General features: G+C 35.4%; 1 protein-coding gene across 1 annotated transcript in view; it reads left to right on the forward strand.

Moving 5' to 3' along the window:
• Positions 1-3,675: 3,675 nt before the first annotated feature.
• Positions 3,676-19,665, forward strand: part of HELLS (helicase, lymphoid specific) — a 36,400-nt gene continuing 20,410 nt past the window's right edge. The window contains exons 1-7 of the mRNA XM_006211015.4: positions 3,676-3,862; positions 4,286-4,407; positions 9,332-9,454; positions 11,791-11,847; positions 14,412-14,448; positions 14,535-14,599; positions 17,083-17,124. Of these exons, the coding sequence (XP_006211077.2) occupies positions 3,832-3,862; positions 4,286-4,407; positions 9,332-9,454; positions 11,791-11,847; positions 14,412-14,448; positions 14,535-14,599; positions 17,083-17,124 (477 nt within the window). The 5' untranslated portion in view covers positions 3,676-3,831. The remainder of the gene's footprint in view (positions 3,863-4,285; positions 4,408-9,331; positions 9,455-11,790; positions 11,848-14,411; positions 14,449-14,534; positions 14,600-17,082; positions 17,125-19,665) is intronic.

The raw sequence follows: 19,665 nt of genomic DNA on the forward strand, positions 1-19,665 counted from the left end.
TTGAATGGCTGTGCCCTGCCCCCTTCCTTCCTGTCTCAAAATGACTTGTACTATTGCAATATATTTGGAAAATCATTGTTGTAATAAAATGTAAATGATAAACTAATACAGATGTGAAGAAGTATATAAAATTGACAACAATGGGGTATATATGTTTGTTTTCATTTTTCGTCATTAGGTTTAGGACTACATGTACACAATAGTATTATAAAAGCATAAAGTGAAGGCTCAAATTTTCTTGTTCTAAACAATATTGATATTGTAAGTACATGATGTATTTTGATTATCACATAAATCCTAGGTCTTTTAATTTTAGCATCTATATTCTTAAACTTTGAAAGGGAAGTATTAACTTGATTAAAACATTGATAGATGGGGGAGGGTTTATAGCTCAGTGGTAGAGCATATGCTTATTAACATGCACAAGGTCCTGGGTATTGAAAATAAATAAATAAACCTAATTACCTCTCCCCTCACAAAAAACAAACAACAACAACAACAAAAAAGGAAAAAACAGATTTGGTAGATTGTAAAAGGCTTTGAATGCCTGTGTTTGGACTTTTAAGGTGAAAAGATAAATTGGAAAGGGTTCGATCAGACAGGAGGGAAGAGGGCAGGGCACAGCCATTAAAGGAATGACATGGCAATTGAAGATTGAACTCTCAGTAGACCTTGAGGCCCAAGATGGTGGGAGATTTGACTTCCAGTAGATCTTGAGTCTCATTATACATTTATCGTAATATATTAGCATGGTCAGTGACACACCCACAGGCGCCAGTTCCGAGGCTGGCCATAAAAGGTCAATAAGTGGGTGATGGCCTAATTCCTGGGAATCCCAGCTCCTTCCCCAAAGTAGTTGGAACAGTCCTCCCACTTGTAAGCATATGAAACTACCTGCCCATAAATACTAACAACCCCTCACCTCGTTGTCACTCTCTCTTCCCTTCGGAAACTACCTGTACTATGCAGTAAGTATCTACTTTTACTTTAAACACTCGCCCCACACCTCGTGGCCTCTCTGGCCTTCTGAGATGGCCTACACTCTTCCTATGGAGTGTGCATCTCTGAATAAATCTACTTTACCCAGCTAAGGCTCGCTCTTGGATTCTTTTCTGTCTGAAGCCAAGGATCCTCACTTGGTGGGACGCGTCCCAGGGATTCGCCCAAGACCTGGGACACAACTATCCTTTTGTACCCCATTTTTCCTGTATCAATAGGGTTTTTTAAATTCTTAAATTATACAAAGTGATTTTTAAATAGTATTGCAATAAGGTAATTTGTCATTACTTAGTTGTAAATATTTCTTATGATTTGATTTTTAAAGCCACTTACGTGAGCCTTTGGAAGGGTATTTAAATTCTCATCAAAGTTTTATTTAGACTACATGTTTTATGATCTTTCAAAAGTGTGAATCAAATCCTATCATTCCTTGTTCAAGACCCTCTAGTGAAATTCCTCATTATAAAAATCCAGATTCTTTACCCTGCTCTACAAGGTCCTATATATTCTGGTCTTCACCTATCTCTACAATTTCAACTGCCACTCAACCTTATTAACTTCACCGTGGACCTAATTTCTCAAATCTACCAATTTTCTGTCTACCTAAGGGCTTTTGCTTTTCCTCCAGAAATGTTCTTTGCCTTGTATTTTCTTTTCATTTAGGCCTTTGCTTAATGTCACTTGCTCAGAGTTGGGCTTTCTCTAAATATCCATCCTCTACCATTCTCATGACCTTACTCTACTTCATATTTCTTTATTGTCATCTATTACTTATCACTAGCAGACAGTTATTCTATATAGGTGTCTGTTGTTTCCAGTACATTGTTCCTGACCTCAGTGTCTTTTTGGGCACTAGCTACTGGCTGTAGCTTCTGTTTGGACCACTCTTCCCCTGGGCTGTTTGCTGCTTGACATTTGGTTCTCAGCTTAAATGTCTGTCATTTTCTCACATACCTGATTACTCAGTCTGCCTACGCAGTTACTCTCACGTCACTCTATTCTAATATTTTGCAGAGTACTTCTCACACACACTTATTTGCCTCAACTCCTGGAATGTAAATTCCATTATCAACAGGGATCTTGTCTGTCTGGTTCATTGCTGCATAGCACCTAAAAAAGTTCCAGGTACCCAGGAGACATTTAAATGTAGACCCTTACATAAAAGTGAAAGAATGAAACTTTTCACAGCCACTCTGAGGCTGCACGGTGGTAAACGTGTCAGGAGATGCATCAGTGCAACTTGTGTTAAGTGTGGGGTCACATGTTAGATGAGATTTCTGACCTTTGAGAAGCAGATGAAATTGCCTGGAATTCCATCCCATGTGTTTTTGGACAAATCTTCCCCATTCAGTCTCTGAGGAATTAGAAGGGAAGCAATTGTTGGCCCTGAGCTGATCATTGAAATCTGTAGAGCAGATGCTACAAGGAAAAAAGTATACAGAGAAAAGCAACAGATGAAAGATTTTGAGAGATGGGGCACCGCTGAGTTCAAAAGAAGACAAAAAGATTTTCAGTACATTAGGGGAAAATCCTATACAGTCAAGGGGAAAGAAATTTTGGAGTTAGTTTGATGAAGGTCAAAAATTTTAGTAATGTGAGACTGACAGCTATTGTGGTTAATTAGAAAGAGGTAGGATTTAAGAGTAATTATTAGTGGAAATTATAGTTTTCCTTAATACTGAATTAGTTTTCAAAAGACCTGAGTTTGGCTACTGTTTTACCACAAAGTGACTGCAGGCTCTGGGCAAGTCAATTTATCCTCTGTGAGCATCAGTTTTATCACCTGTAATGTAGGAATAAAAACAATTTGCTCTGCTAATCTCAGTGTTATGAGGTTGCCAAAGATGGTTATGAGGGATGTGCATTGTAAACCCTTAAACTTTGTACAAATACAATTATTAAAGTTGTTGGAGTCAGAAATGAAGGAATCAGGTGGTTACATGGCTGGTATAGAATAAATCCTGAAGGTGCGGGGGTAGGAGTAGGGGTGGTGATACAAGAACTTGTTATGGGGGACTGCTGGCAATAAAGAGTGGGATTGAAGGCTGAAGTGAAAACCAGAGACAAGAAAAGTCCAGCTCCTTCCTTTAGGTACTCTAATTACTGGTCTATTGAATTCCTGAACTTTATGTCTTTTCTACTGGCCACTCTGCTCGGTTTATCACTGCACTCAATTCTCCCTTATCTTGAAACAAATTTTTGAACTCTACCATAATCTTATTTTTCTCTCTACCACTCTGCCTACAAATATCCTCTCTTCTGGGTCATTTCCACTCAAAATGTGAACTGCAAGTGGCGGGCAAGTTTGGCAATATTTGTTTCTGACATCTACACCTCGATTCTCGTACATCTTTCCTACCTAGAGGATTATCGGCTGTCAGGATTTAATCACATCAGCCAGAGTGTGAAGGTGCCTTACAAACTGTTACGAGCGCTACTGCACTAGCTCGGCATCATCACCAATTACATAAGGAAACTGAACCCTCCGCGGTAGTCAGGCTCGCTCGGTATCACAGAGCCAGTTAAAAGCTGACTTCTTCAACAGAACCCATTTTTCCCAAGAACGAGGTCGACGCAAAAGCTCACCGTCGCTCAAGTGGGTTCCGACGGAAACCGAACTTCACCAAATCTCGCCCCTCCGGGACTCGGGGGCGTGGTAGGGAGCACGAAGTATCGCGAGATGACGGCGTTTTCCCGCGAAGGAGAAGCGCGCGTTTTTCTCTGGTCGCTCACTTGGCCGGGAGACTGGGACCGGCAGCGGCTGTGAGGAATTAGCGGGTGGTGTTGAGGGACTGAGAGGAGGGTACACGGCTCCGGAGTGTGTGTCCAGCCATGCCAGCGCAGCGGCCCGCGAGTAGCGGCGGTGAGTGGGGAGAACCTGCCTCCGGGCGGCGGCACCCGGGGTGAAGGGGGGTGGCGGGCAGCATGGAGACTGCAGCCGAGTTTTGCCGGGACAGCCGACCCCGGGCAGAGACTGAGGAGGAGTGTAGGGTTACCCACTCTGGGGGGAGTGAGTGGAGGACACCGGGAATTGCACATATGTGCGTGATATAGGAGCTTTTACGCAGGGGAGCCGCATTTTCCCGATCACCCCCATATGTAAACTGGGGTCCGGGCAACTTGTTGACATTGTGAAGACCTAAAATGTCTAGGATGCTGGCGTTCCCGTGGGGCTTCAACTTCTATCTTAAGTACATCTGGGAAGGGGAGGAAGGTTATTTAATTCGGGAGCGGGTACTTGGTCACTTTTTAAAACTGCAGTTTAAAAGCCTCGTCCCCTCCACAGGATCCCTCGCTCCAGATACGGTTGAACAGTCGAAGACGGCCGTGATTACCCCAGCCATGCTAGAAGAGGAAGAACAGCTTGAGGCTGCTGGGCTGGAGAAAGAGCGGAAGATGCTAGAAAAGGTAATTTAGCAGTCAAGTTCATCCTCGTGAAGTAGTAACCGGGAGCTTCCTTGGAGGCGTGGTCTTGTTCTTCAGTTTACTAGTCTGTTTTTTTTTTTTAATGAGCTTTAAAAGGGGCTTCGGTATTTATTTGTATCTTTCCCGATGCTATCTTTGAGAAACCTTTGCACGAGCTTTGAATGATGCTTCTATGAGATAGTCTCGGTCTGTTAACTGGCTTCATCTCTCTTAAGTGAGCATGGCTTGTTTAGCGCTTATAATTATTCCAAGGTCGGTAGTGAATACTTTTTGGTGAATTCTTTCAGTGCGGTATTTCCACCTTGCTTTTTTGCTTTCTTTTCCGTTTCGTGGGCAATTGCTAAGTAAGATCCTTTAGGTTAAAATGTGAAGTACTTTTTCAATGAAAAGTTATTTTACTTGTGGTTTTCTTGTACAGATTCTTTTGTAGATTACTAAAATCAGTATTTGACCTCTTAAATTTAATTTTTAAGTTTGTTTTACTCCAGTAATAATGTCTCATCTTATTGCTTGCTTAATTATTGCTCGTGCAAGAATGATACCTGTCAGCTCTTACGTACTGCCTACTAAGTAATTTTCTTGTAATAATTTATTTAGCCCAACCAATACTATGGTTATACCTAAGGTAATTTTGATATCTACACTTACGACGAAACTGAGGCAATGAGGTAGGGGGGGTCACACATTAATGAACTCAAATTTGGCTGTCTCCAGAGTTCTTGTCCTTAACCCTATACTTCTGAGGACATTGATATTGAATTAACTCCATGTAATTACAAAACTACTTAAATTGGGAAATAGTGCACTCCAAAGACATAATGAATTAGTTGGTTCCCTGCTATTTTTTATCAACAGTAATGGTTTTGTTACCATTGTTAATACCTCATGATCATTTATTGTGAGTCAGTCATTGTTCTGAATGCCATGCATGTATTTACTCATGGAATCCTCAACTATTCTATAAAGTAGATACTATTATTAAACTCATTATTATTATTAAACTTACTAGTATTACTTTTATTAAAGTATTCTGTAAAATAGGTTCAATTTTCATTTCATTTTACAGATGAGGAAGCAGGTACCTAGAGGTTGCTTGGGGTCCCACTGCTAGTAAATGGCAGAACACAGATGTTAATGTAGGCCATGTGGTTCCAGAATTCACTTTTTAACCACTTTGCTAAACTTTGACTCCAGTAAATGCTAGTTCTGTTGTTACTGATCATCTGTAGTTGACCATAAGACATTAAGGTAATATTTTAACACTTATTAAGGGACTTGAGAGGTCAACCTTGAACCGCCTGTACTATACTCTGTGAATTCTCATATTATTTTGTTACACAGTATTACTATTAATTACTTGATTCTTTCTCATTTTGTTTCTTGAGGGCACATCACTTAACTGTTCTGGTTTTGTAGGCTGTGCACCTGCAAATAGTAGGCAATGGTGAATGTTGAATTTCTAACCAAGGTAAAAGAATACTTTATAATGTATTACATAACATATGATTATATTAAAAAAATACTTGCTAGCATTGTAACAAGGTGAATTGTAAAGGATGACTCCTGGGTCAAGTGTCCAGAGTATAATCAACTTCAGAGGTTGTAAGAGTGATAAAGCCTTAATTTTGAGTCATGTACTTCACTTTTATAACCCATGAAGGTTGGTAGGTAAGAAAGTACTATTTGAAGAAAGACATGGGATATAATAAGAATACATTTCCAGAATTATTAGTTCAAGTGAAAAAACATTATTTTCACGTTTAAAAAAAAAAACCTCAAAATTTATAGTACCATAAATATTTGCTGATTACACTAGGAGTCAAAGTAACTTCTACTCTGAGTGAAATATTTAAGCTTTTGAACAAGCATTTTGTAATCAGCTCTAAAATTTTTTGCAATTGTTATTAGTGTTGAGGGATAGGTATGGTATAACTAGACTTTCTTTAGAATTTATGCGTCATAGAATTTTAAAAAGCAATTTTTAATCCATTTTTCAATCTTTCCATGAATAAAGTGTATAGCTCTTTCTTTTCAGTCTTACTAACACAAGGGTGTAATTTGCTAAAAACCTAGTAGTATTGTGGTCCATTGTTATTACATGGTCTTTTTAAGTACAGGTATTGAAAGAATTTGATTACTTTTTGTCTTTGGAGCCAAAAAATTCACTTTACAAAAGTAAAGATTCCTTTTATTTTGGAAGAATACAGTGTTTATGGGCATATATTTAAAAGTACTTAAGAGAAGAAGAGCTAGCTTAAGTTCTTAATGAAGAGCATTTGCTTTGCTTTAGGAGGCTTGAAGTTTTGTGAAGAGCCTGGAGAGTGACTTTGACATTCATTTGCTACAGTTATTTTCTTTGACTTTTCACCTGCATTTCCTTTTGAAAGAAGTCATTGTTAATCTAGAAGACTTGAGAGTAGCCTTGATGGCTGTTTAGTGGGGCGGGGGGAGGTAAGAGTTGTGATGTTTCTTGGAGAGAGAAAAGGAAAATGGTTCACATTGTGTAGACTGAAATATAACTCCCCCTGCCAAAAAAGAAAATCTGGGGTTGGTGTTGGGAGAGGTAATGGGGTAGACAGTGGAGAATTTATGCTCTTGGTGATCATTCACATCCTCTCTCATCATCAAGAGAAGCTTCCTGCCAGGCACTTAAGTACTTTCCACAGATGGGGCTACAATTTACCTTAATATAACAACTAATAAAATATAAGTCAAGAAGGAGTAATGACACATGAGAATATTTACTACAAAATTATTTTGAAATACAGAGGACTGGGTTTATAGGTTAACCCTTGGCATAATGTTCTAATTATATTATAAATATTGTTCCATGATTGCACCATAAAGCTTTAATTACTTTAAAAATGCATGCTTATTTATTCTGAACAGATTTAAGGCAGCAGAAATACCTAAATTAAGGACAGAGTATTTTAACTAAAAATATTTTTTAAAGTTAAATTTAAGAATTCATTTGTATAAACTCTTATATAATTTCATTTCCCCATTTATAATATCCATTTCATTTTGTGAAGGAAAAGCCGGGCTGGGCCTACTTGCAAATCTAAGTGTAACAAGTGTCGGATTACTGACCTGAGTTCTGCTGGGCTAACTCGTAAAACTAAGTTAATAAGTGTCGGTTTGCTGATTCTCTGCTCATGTTTTTTGCTACCTAGCCGGATTTTCAGAGAAACATATCTGGCCTTGAAATGTTGGTTTGCTGCCTCCCTGCCTCTACTTTTGTGATAATGATGCTGCTAAAGCTGTTCCATGCCTATTGGCCAAATACCCCAAGCTTGTAATTAACCCTATAAAACCTCATGCACACGTCTTGAAGGTGCTCAGAGCTTCAGAGCAGAAGCCCCTCTGAGCCTGCCGGCGTAATCTGAGTACTCCAACCCTCCAAGTGGTGCTTGTTTCTTGCTGGCCTGTCATTTCCGTAACATTTCAACTGCCTATTGTAATCACAGTAGTATATTGGTAATAGTAAAAGAAAGGCTGTCATAAAAAAAACTGAAAGTAGTTTTATGAGATACGAGCAGATTATCTGCATGGGTAAGATTATGGGTAATTTTTAAAAGAATTTGAATTTTCCTATAATGTGCATGTATTACTTACATTAGATTTATTCTTAGGTGTCTTAAATTGTCACTGCTTTTGTAATAGAAAATAAATTTATTTTGAAAGAAAAGTTAGTGAGATGACATAACATTTGGGAAGTCCAATATACAGTGGTGTCTGATTTACAGAGTCAAGCCATAATCACTAAATTAATACACTCACACACTCTAAATCTCAGGAGTAGAATGCTGGTTAGTAAGATTTGCATATATTCAACTCTCACTTGACTCACTTTGACCACTTAATGCTTTTCTTTTGAGTTCAGATTAGTGTTGGATTGGCACATTATGAACTGAATTTGGCCTGTGCTTTATGTAAATAAAGTTTTATTGGAACACACTTTGCCTATTTGTTTATGTATTGTATATAACTGCTCCTGTGTAAGAAGGCAAATTTAAGAACTGGCAGTACAAACCGTATCATGCTCAAATATTTAAATATTTGCCCTTTGCCCCTTTACAAAAAGTTTGTTGACTATTGAACTATACTGTTTATTTGTTGCTTTTGTTTTCCCTGATGTGCCCTCTGGTATTGTTCTTTTAAAATGTTTAACTTTTATTATGAATTGAGTGAGGGGTCCTCCTCAGCTACTAGACTGTATACTCTTACAAATCAATAGTATGTGTGAGTCATATGGAAAGCAGAGGTTTGTAAATGGAAGGCGTATACAAGTGAAAGATAAAGCGAAGAGTATGAGAGTAAAAGAAAGCTAGAAGGTAAGGGCAAGGCTTGGGCAGCACAATACTAAGGAGGAAAGAAGGCTGTAAGAAATTATCAGTAGGTTTAACATTTGAAATATTTTCACAATATAGTTTTTGAATTCTAAAAATAGATATTCTAGCCCCTAGCCAGTGAAATTATCTTTTAATTCCAATGCTCTTTCAGATAAAACTGGTATATAAAGTTTTTCTTTTCTGAAATCATTTGGTTGTTTTAAAACTTAAATTTAACTTGATTTAAATATTTACTTTCTAACTTTTATTTCAAATATTTTGAAAATGTGCCTTTAACTCTCAAATTTCAATATTTTGGTATCTGTGCTGTATCTTACCGGATTGCCTGTTGAACCCCCAGAATCATATTTGCTATTTGAGTTTTTTGTTTGGAAGATAAACCAGTTTTAATTTTTAGTAAATGAATTTAATATTGTAAAAATAATTTCATTAATTACAGGGTACATATTAAACCTAAAGAGCATTTGTTTAGCCATGTTTGTTATACCTTATGCAAAAAAAATCAATGTATGTCAGAAAACTTTAATAATTTTGGAAACTTTCTCTTTGGATAGGCTCGCATGTCTTGGGATAGAGAGTCAATGGACATTCGATATCGTAGACTTCAACATTTGCTTGAAAAAAGCAATATCTACTCCAAATTTTTATTGACTAAAATGGAACAGCAACAATTAGAGGTATGTGATTGATTACAGCTATCATAGCTTGCATTTTTTATAAAACAGCTTTATTGACATACAAATTACATACAATTAAACGCACGTATTTTAAGGTTAGAGTTGGATGAGTTTTGACCTGTGTAACCACCAGCACAGTCAAGGTAAAGAACATTTCTATATCACTCTGAAAAGTTCCCTTTTCAGTGATCTTCACACCTAGCCCCGGAAAACCACTGATTTCTGTCACTATAGATTAATTTTCTAAAATATTACATAAATGGAATCGTATGATAAGCACTTTTTGTGTCTCGCTTCTTTTGCTCAGCATATTTTGAGACTCACTTACGTGTGTTTATTTAGTAGATCATTTTTATTCCTGAGAAGCATTCCACTGTATGAATATATCAGTGTTTATTTTTCTAGTCACCTGTTGACTCATTTTCATCCTGTCCAGTGGTGTTTTTTGGATGCTAGGAATTGTGAATTTTACATTGCTCAGTCCCCTTTTAAAGAATTGCTTTATTAAAGTATAATTGATATACATAAAACTGTACATATTTAAAATGTATACCCATGAAGCCACCACAATCAGGATGACCATAACCATCAATTCCAAAAAATTCTTCCTGTCCCCCCTTTTAAATGAGATATTATTGACACATAACACTATTTTAGTTTCATGTGTACAATATGATTCAATATTTGTATAAGTTATAAAATGATCACCACAGTAAGTATAGTTAACATTGTCACTACACATAGTTCAAAAAAAAATTTTTTTTCTTAAGATGGGGACTTCTAAGATTTTACTCTCTTAGCAATTTTCAAATATGCAATACAGTATTATTAAATATGGTCACCATGTTGAATAGTATGTCCTGATGACTTTAGTTTATAACTGGAAATCTGTACCCTTTGACTACCGCCCCAACCACAGATCTGTTCTCTGAATCTATGAGCTCTTTTTTTTTCTTTAAAGATTCCATATATGAGTGAGATGTGGTATTTGACTTCCCTTGTCTGACATATTTCACTTAGCATAATACCCTCAAGGTCCGCCCATATTTTTACAAATGGCAAGATTACTTATGGCTAAATTTCTGCCCGTTTTTAATTCTCTTCCATCCCTCACTTCCTGTCTTTTCTCATATCCTGTCTTCATCACCGGATAGCTACTGGTCTCCTTTCTGTAATTAAAGATTTGTTTGCATTTTCTGTTGGTGGAAGGTTCTTTCAGCTTTTGTATGTCTGGAAAAGTCTTCATTTACCTTCATTTTTGAAAGATTTTCTCCTGGGTAGAGAATTTATTGATTTTCTTATTGCTTCCTCCCTCCCCCATGCAGTATTTTAATGATGTTTTACTGCCTTCCAGCTTATGTTGTTTCTGACAGAGGCAAAGTCCTCTTGATGCTCTACAAGACTGTAAGAGTCTGGTTGCCTCTCTCAACCCCATTACCTTTCAGACCTTGTTCTGGGTGTGTTCCCTGCCTTTTGGGCCATTTTGCACTGGCTGTTTTCTTCTTGGAACCCTCCTCTCAATAGCTATCTGCCTGGCTTACTTCATCATCATCTTCAAGCTTTGGCTTAAAATTTTTCTCAGTGAGGCCTGCCCTGACAACCTTAGTTACCTGGCACCTCCAGCCTCACACTTCTGATCCCTTTTACCTTGCTCAGTTCTCCCCATTGCATTTATCACCTAAGACTGTATAATTTATTTATAGTCTGCTAGATTGTAGGAAGATTTGCTCAGTTAAGAGGCCTTTCCATTTTGGCTGACAGGAATGTTAACTGTTCTTGATCCCTTGTGAGCACAGGGATTGTTCATCTGCTTTCTTGTTGTTCTGTTCATGGCCGTGGTTTTCTCCTTCCACTCAAACTTATCAGTACTCAACCTGAGGACGCCACTACAGATCTTCAGCAGTTCTTCTGTGTGCAGCTCTCTCCTCTTTGGAATTTGACCCTGGTTTGCTAGCTCCTCTGAGTTCTGCACACTATCTCCCTGACGCAGGGAGACTGTTGAGCTTTATTTGGGTTCTCCCTCCTTTATGTGCACTTGGAAATTGTCTCCAGGCAGTAAGCGGGACAATCAGAAGATTCACCTCATTGTTTCCCTTCTGTCAGTGTTTACTATTCTTTGCTGCATGTTGTCTCAAAGATATATTTTATCTAGATTTTAGTTGCTTAAGGCAGGATGGTCAATCTGCTTTCTGTTAGTCCGTAAAGGTTTGAAGTGCAAATTCTTCCTCGTTTTTAAATTTTTATGGTTTCTTCATTGCGAACTTAAGTTATTTGAGATGTGCTTTTCATACTTTGCATTTTCTATTTGTGATATTAAGAAGAAATTATCTTAACAGGAACAGAAGAAGAAAGAGAAATTGGAGAGAAAAAAGGAATCTTTAAAAGTTACTAAGGTAATATATAGTAAGCTAGAATATTTTGTATACATACATTACCTTAAATATTGAAGATATTCTTTTGAATTCTTTTGACTATTGATTATCTATTTAATTTTAACCTTTATCTGACAACCTATCTTTGTTGACTGTTCCTATGCAAATCTATAAAATCTATTTCTCAGTATTTTAGATATGGGAGAAGAGCTAAACTATGACCCCTTCAATTTCTTATCCTGTGGACTATTTTTCATAATAGTAAAGTTTTACTTTCTTACCTGGGAAAAATCTGCAAATATTTTACACCTCAAGGCATTTTATAAGTGGCCAGCTCTTTTGGAGCCTGTAATGATTACTCTTCTTTATGCCTCCAACCTTATCACGTCATCTTGTAGCCTTAACAATAATCTCAATTTGTATCTGCAGCAGTGGAACCAAAATTAAAACAGATAATACATATGATAATAGCAGCTCAGATAGAACATTCACTAGGGATAGTGAATTGTAGATGTGATCTTCTTTGGGAATATATTTTAACATGAGGCTGTTTAATGCCATATTGGTAAGGATTGTACAAACAACACTGGTGCTAGTAATAAGAGAAATAAGAAAGGTAACATTTATTGAGTACTTACTATGTGTCAGGGATTGTTCTAAGCTTTACATGTTTTTAACTAATTCTCAAAGCAGCTCTGTTAAGTAGGAATACTGTTATTATCGCCATTTACATACAAATAAGCTAATGCAAGGAGATAAAGTGCAGTCCATCCTCCTTATTTATAGATTCTGTTTTTGCCAATTAGCCTACTTGCTAAAATTTATTTGTAACCCCAAAATCAATAGTTGTGTTTTTGTGGTCATTTACAGACATGTGCATGTGCACAATGGCAAAAAATTTGAGTCTCCCAATATGCACATTCCCAGCTGAGGTCAGACAAGGCAGTCTGCCTTATTTATCACACTATAAACAAGAGTCTTTTTCATGGCCTATTTAATGCCATGATTTTTGCATTTTTGTGGTTTTGGTGATTTGCTGTTGAAAAGGACTGTCAGCCACATTGTGCTGAACTACTGTCTAGTGTTTCTAATGCAGGAAGGCTGTGATGTGCCTCATGAAGAAAATATGTGTGTTAGATATGCTTCCTTCAGGTATGAGTTACAGTGCTGTTGGCCCTGAGTTCAGTGTTAATCCGCATATATTTTAAGTGAGATGTTTTTAAACAATAACACACATAAAACAGGGTTATGTATTGATCAGTTGTTGAAGATGTGACCATTGGCTTGCAGGAACTTAAACTTGTATTTCTTCTAGATGCACTGACTCAGTGTTCACTAATTCAGGGGTCACAGTGACTTTATAGAATACAACTTTATAGATTCATAATCGTGAATGAGAAAGGTCACATATCTAATAAATAGTAATGCCAGGATTTGAACCCAGGATTAGTTTCAGATCCCATACTTGTATACTAAACTGCCTTTATTAGAAAATATCAAAATGTCAATAGGAAAAATAGGTAGGATATCTTTTAAGTCCAGTTACTTGATTCTTAGTGTGGTTAGTGGTGATATTTAAGTACCTAATAGATAACTTTGCAAAAAAAAAGCAGTTATTGAAAACTGATGTTTGACTAAGCTGCGAATTCGAGGGACTTATTTTGGGTTTTTGAAGAACATACCTACTTAAAGATAATTTTCCTGGCTTAAGCATTTACTCACTATACTTCAACCTTTGGACTTAGTCCAGCTAACTTTACTTTCACCCAGCTAACTTTTTATACCAGGTTTTGGTTTTTTCCTCTTTGTTCTAAAAAATGTTAAATATTGCCTACTCCATTTCCCTGGTCTCTTTTGGTTGTTTTTTTTTTTTTTTTTTTTTTTTTGAGGAGGGGGTTGAATTAGGTTTATTTATTTATTTTTGGAGGAGGTATGGGGGACTGAACCCAGGACCGTATGCATGCTAAGCATGCACTCTACCACTTGAGCTATACTCACCCCTCCTGGTAGTTTCTTTTTTAATCCTTTAAATTTTTTACTTTATTTTAAAATTTACCTTATTTTTTCATTGTTTTGATTTTTCATACATGTTGTCTACTTTTTCTTTTCCAGCTTTCGTTTAGAAACTTTATTTTTGGACATCTCTTTCTTTCCCTTAACTCCCCTCACTAATATTTTTTCAGTTAGTATTCTCTTTTATGTTTGTTTTCAGTTGTATTTAACTTATAAGTTGTACTGAAAATGAGTACTCCTTTCATACCATGCCCAATGAATATCTTCAGCATAAACATACAGTTAGAGAAGATATACATGGAAATTTCAAAATAAAAATACCTTCTCTGTTTAATTTTGAAGTTTCTCTTACATGGAAGAAAACTGAGGAAGTAGGGTCTTTGGGAGAGAGATGTGGTTACAAACAAGTTATAGTAGGGAAATACAGAAAAAGGTTACATATTGGTAAATATAATAGTGAAGAGTTGTGGATTTGGTGCAACTTCAAAGAACATTTACCTAATCAATGCCTTTGAACATGTAATACCATAGAAGTCTTTAAGGAAATAATAGTCTAAATCCTTGTTTTGTAGGGTAAAAATTCCATGGGTGTAAGTGAGGAGAATACAGGTAAATTTCCTTTTCTAGTTTTGAAGAATATATGTTAATATTTTTGCTTTAATTACTATCAAAAATAAAATGGTCTTTTTTTATAGTTATGAGAAAGAAAAGAGGAAGAGAAGATGAATCATACAATATTTCAGAGGTCATGTCAAAAGAGGTAAAAATAAAGGGGGAAGGGCACATAAGATTTGATGTTGAGTAAAACCTACTGTGGGTTTTGAACCACATTAAAGCTGTATTGATTACTGTTGCTTCACCTGGCTTTTCAGCCAGATAAGTGTTTTAGGGAAGAAGATGGCACCGTCTTCCTGTTTGTTAAAGAAGCATGAGCTTGGCCTAATCAGAAATGATTATAACTCTTTGTAACCTCAAAACCATATCTTAAGAACTTTGTTCCTTGTTTGAAGACCATTAAGAAACTAAAATCATAAATTCATTTCTAAAACCAGATCTTTTTTTCACCTTATTGGTGCCTTATTAAATAGAAATTAATTAAAGAGCATCTTCAATTATGATAGACCCTAAATATTCTTCAGTCATAATTTAACGTCTTATTCTTATATTTTAAATAATTTTAAACTTTTTACCTGCTACATTTTTCTTTTACCTGAAACTCAAACTCTTTTCATCTTTATAAAGTATAAAATATATTGGCTTTACTGTAGAGATATACTTTGATATTTTCCCTTTTTTTTCCATTTAAAAATAATAGTTAGGACCCACTTAATTTATTATGGAATACACTCAGCCTGCAGTTTGGAAAACACTATTAATGACATGTATTGAAGTTTAGCTAAGCACATAGCTGTTATTTTACTTATTTATTTTTCGTTTTTCATTGACATGTAGTGATTTACAATGTTTGTTTCAGGGGTGTAGCAAAGCAGTTCAGTAATATATCTATATATACACACACATTTTCAAATTCTTTTCCATTATAGCTTATTGTAGGAAATTGAATATAGTTCCCTGTGCTATAAAATAGGTCCTTGTTTTATATACTATTTTATATAGTAGTATGTATCTGTTACATAGCTGTTATTTTAATTGATCAAATGTGTGTGGCATATCTGCTATGGGCAAACTTTTCTAAGTTGATGAGATCGATTAGTAAAGAAAGGGAATCACTGTCTTTGCCTTAAGCTATATCCAGTGAGAACTATTTAGAAGTAAGTAGTCAAATATAATTGGAAAACTGAATGCTTTTGAGTATAGAAAGAGAAGGCTCTTAACTCAGGCATGAGGTTCATAAAAGTTTCATCGAGGAAGATGAGACATGAGGGATAAAAGTTAAATCATTTAAAAGTGAGGGTGGGTTAACAGAGAAATAGTAAGCTACAGGGAAGATAACGGGGAAGTGTTCTAGGAAGAGAGAACTTTTGACAAATGTCCAGAGGCAGGAAAGATCCCCGCAAATTCAAAAAACTTAAATTTGGCTCCAGTTTGTAAACGAAAGAGTGGTGAAGGATGTGGAGGTAAGCAGGTTCAGGAGTTTAGAAGGTTTAATTTTTAAAAAGAATACTTCATAGTTGGTATTGTTTGTTTGATTCATTCACAAATTGTTCTCCAAAAAGATTCAGCTTATCTGATCATTTTAAATGACGACTCTTCTATCCATTCTTTATATAAAATACCTTCAACCTCAGAATATGAATGTCTATACTTATATACTTTACATGTACATATGAAACATTATACTGTATATATTTATGTGGCTGTCAGCCACTTACACATCTTGTCATTCATCTGTGTATCTCAAATTTGAGATATGCTTAAAGTTTCTTGAATGTATCAACTATTTCATACCCCTTGTCCTCTGCACATGCTGTTCTTTCTGCTTGAAATGTCCCCTACCTAACTTTGTCTTTAATGATTATGCCCTGATTATAACTTTTCCTGATAATTTGATGTCATATAATACTCTCCTAAGTTACCAGGGACACTCATATATTGCTTGTCTCCTTTCCCTTAGCATTTAGTAAGTAATTGAGAATCAGAACACTTTTATTCTGTTTTTAATGTGTTTGCAATTCTGAGCAAGACGCAAAGACAAACTCAGATGTCTCTCCAGAGGCCTAAAGTGGGCTGAAGTTGGGACTGTAATATTTGGGAGTAAATCCTTGAATGATGGGAGTAACCACAACTTGACTTTAGAACTTTTTCTGTAAACGTTTTTTGACTTTGAGTAGTTTTGTGGATAACTAACCAACCCTGAACTTTGCAGCCATAGACAAACTGAACAAAAGAGCCTGACTTTGTTCTAAATTAAACTATTTAGTTATTTATATATATAGGTTGCCAGCTGGAGTTGGTCCACAGGCTATAGTTTGCTAACCTCTGTACTGGAGGACTGTGTGAATTTGGATTTATTCAGATAAACTTCAATTTAAAAAAAAATGGAAAATACAGGAGTAAATATCCCAATTTTTAAGTGCTGCTAATGTATTTAGAATTTCATAGACACTGTAGGCTTAATTTTGTCTGAGGTCCACCAGTTTTATTCCTTTATATTTTAATTGCCTTGAGAGCCTTATTCCCATTTCCTAGCATGAAATCAGAACAAGAGTAAGTGTTTGTTGAATAGATAAATGAGTGAACTACATACATTGTTACTTTGTTTTTGTTTTCTCAATGATCTAGGAAATTTTATCTGTGGCTAAGAAAAGTAAAAAGGAGAATGAGGTAAGAAATTTATAATAGATATTAAATTTAGGAGTCATAATTTGCTTCCCTGATCATTAGGCTCTTTTCTTTTTATCACCAGTGTACATTTTTTTCTCACTAGTTATCCTGTATCTTAGCTTTAAAAAAATATACCCATTTGCTTTTTTATCTTAACATGCTTCTTTCTTATATATCATGTTCTACTTCATGTTCTTAATGTGTGAATATTAATTTTGGGTCTTTGGGATCTAGCAATTATGCAAGTAACTGTAACCATATGGATATATACACTCCACATGTATATATTCCATAGTATGTGGAAACCCTGGGGAGTACTTCAATCTTGTTCCTGGCCTTAAAAGATTTTCTTTGGCTCTGTTTGGGAAGGCTTGATCAAGACTTGGTATTCCCCTGCCAGCCCCATTTTATGTAGAGAGGTTTCTAGTTATCTGAGTATTATCCAAGACCCTACAATTATAAGATTTATTCTTTATTCAGTATAAGGTTTATGATGCAGTTATAACCCAGCCATGTTAAATGTAAATAAGATTAAGTAAGCATATTTTAATAAATAATTTAGTTGCATTTTTAAAGATAAAATCCAATCTACTACCACAATTTACTGTGGAATTGACCACATTGTAAAATATACAATAAATAAACATACTGATCTTGTGTTCATTCTGATGAATTTTGACAAATGTATATATACATCTGTGTAACCACCATCCAAATCAGTTTTTCATTATGGTAGAAGGATCCTTTGTATCCCTTTCCAGTCACTTCCTCACCCTAAACCAAAAGGTAACTGCTTTTTTGACTTCTACCACAGACTGGTTTTGCCTGATTTTTTTTCTTAAACTTCCATCATAATCTAGTTTTCTTTCTTTCTTTCTTTCTTTTTTTAGGGGAAGAGGTACCTAGGTTTATTTACTTACTTATTTTTTTTAAGTGGAGTTACTGGGGATTGAACCTAGGACCTTGTGCATGCTAGGCAGGCACTCTACCACTGAGCTATCTCCTCCCCCTCACAATCTAGTTTTCATACAAATGAAGTATAAATATGTATTCTCTTATTTCGTGCTACTTTCCAGTCAGCGTTGTTGATAATCATTTATGTTATTAAGTTTATTACTAGTTGGTTTCTTTTTATTACTGAGGAGTATTCCATTGAATATTATAATTTCTTTATCCATTCTCTTCGTGGGCATTTGGATTATTTCCAGTTTGTGACAATGAATGAAGTTGTTAGGATAATTTGTGTAAAAGATCTTTATGTGGATGTGTTTTCATATTTCATATTTTCATGTTTGGATATACCTGGGAATAGAATTGCTGGGTCATATGGTAAATGTAGTTAAACTACTTTATAAGAAAGTTCAAATCTTTTTAAAAAGTGAACACACCATTTTACTCTGACAGTGTATAAAGGTTTCAGTTCATATTATTGCCGGCATTTCATGTTGTTAGTCTTTTTTAATTTTAACCATAATATGTAATACGAAATGAATCCTGTGTGGTTTTATTTTGTATTTTCTTAAATACTAATGTAGAGTTTGTTTTCATGTTTGTAATGGCTATTTGTATGTTTTGCAAAGTTTCTGTTCATAATTTTGCCCAGTTATTGGGTTGTCTTTTTGTTGATATATGAGTTTTTTAATCTTATCAGTGTCAGATCTGTGTACTGTATTTTCTTTCAGTTTGTGTCCTGCCTACTCATTTTCTTAATTGTATCTTTTAATAAGCAGAAAATTTTAAATTTTGTAATTGCCCAATTTAGTACTTTTTCTTTTGGTGGTTAGTGCTTTTTTTGTCTTTTATAGATATTTGTCTATCTCAAGGTTATCAAGATATTCCGTTTTCTTCTAAAAACTTTATGGTTCAGGGTTTGATGTTTAGGTATATGATTTCATCACAAATTTTATGTATGGAATGGTAAAACTCAAGTTTCATATTTTTCCAGTTGAATATTCAGTTGTGGCATCATTTATAAGACTTCCCTTTGAACTGACTTAATTCTTGTTTTATTACATTCTTAAAATGGAATTGTGGATATAGCTCACCAGTAAAATCTGTCATTGGTCATAAGTTGGTGCTTTGTCAACAAACATAAACTGACACTCTTATGTTTGATGTAGTGAGTTTTTAAACTGTATTTACTTTGCCCCTTTCTCTGTAGTCAAAGTAATTACTTAGGTGGAAGTAAATGTTTATATGTTCCTTGAAAATAATTTTTTTTAATAGCATTATCTGTTACCTTTGCTATGGGTGAAGGAAATTATTAAGAAGACAGTTTTTTCTTGGGTAAATTCCTGGGTAAATTTGAAATGGATGTACATTTGTAAAGGTCATTTCAAAAGTGTGCACCTATTATTTGTAAGAGTTATTTTCAGAAAAAATTTTTTTTTCAGTGGCTTTGCATTTGTTGGGGAATGGAAGTAACTTTGGGGTTTCAGTCAACATAATGGTTTTTTTTCTTATTACTCAGTGATTATAGGATTGAACAATTTGATTAGTAGTTACATTTTCTGATTAATGGAGGGTAGTAGCATTATTACA

This window comes from Vicugna pacos, chromosome 11 (genome assembly GCF_048564905.1).
Source record: "Vicugna pacos chromosome 11, VicPac4, whole genome shotgun sequence".
Lineage (NCBI taxonomy): Eukaryota > Metazoa > Chordata > Mammalia > Artiodactyla > Camelidae > Vicugna > Vicugna pacos.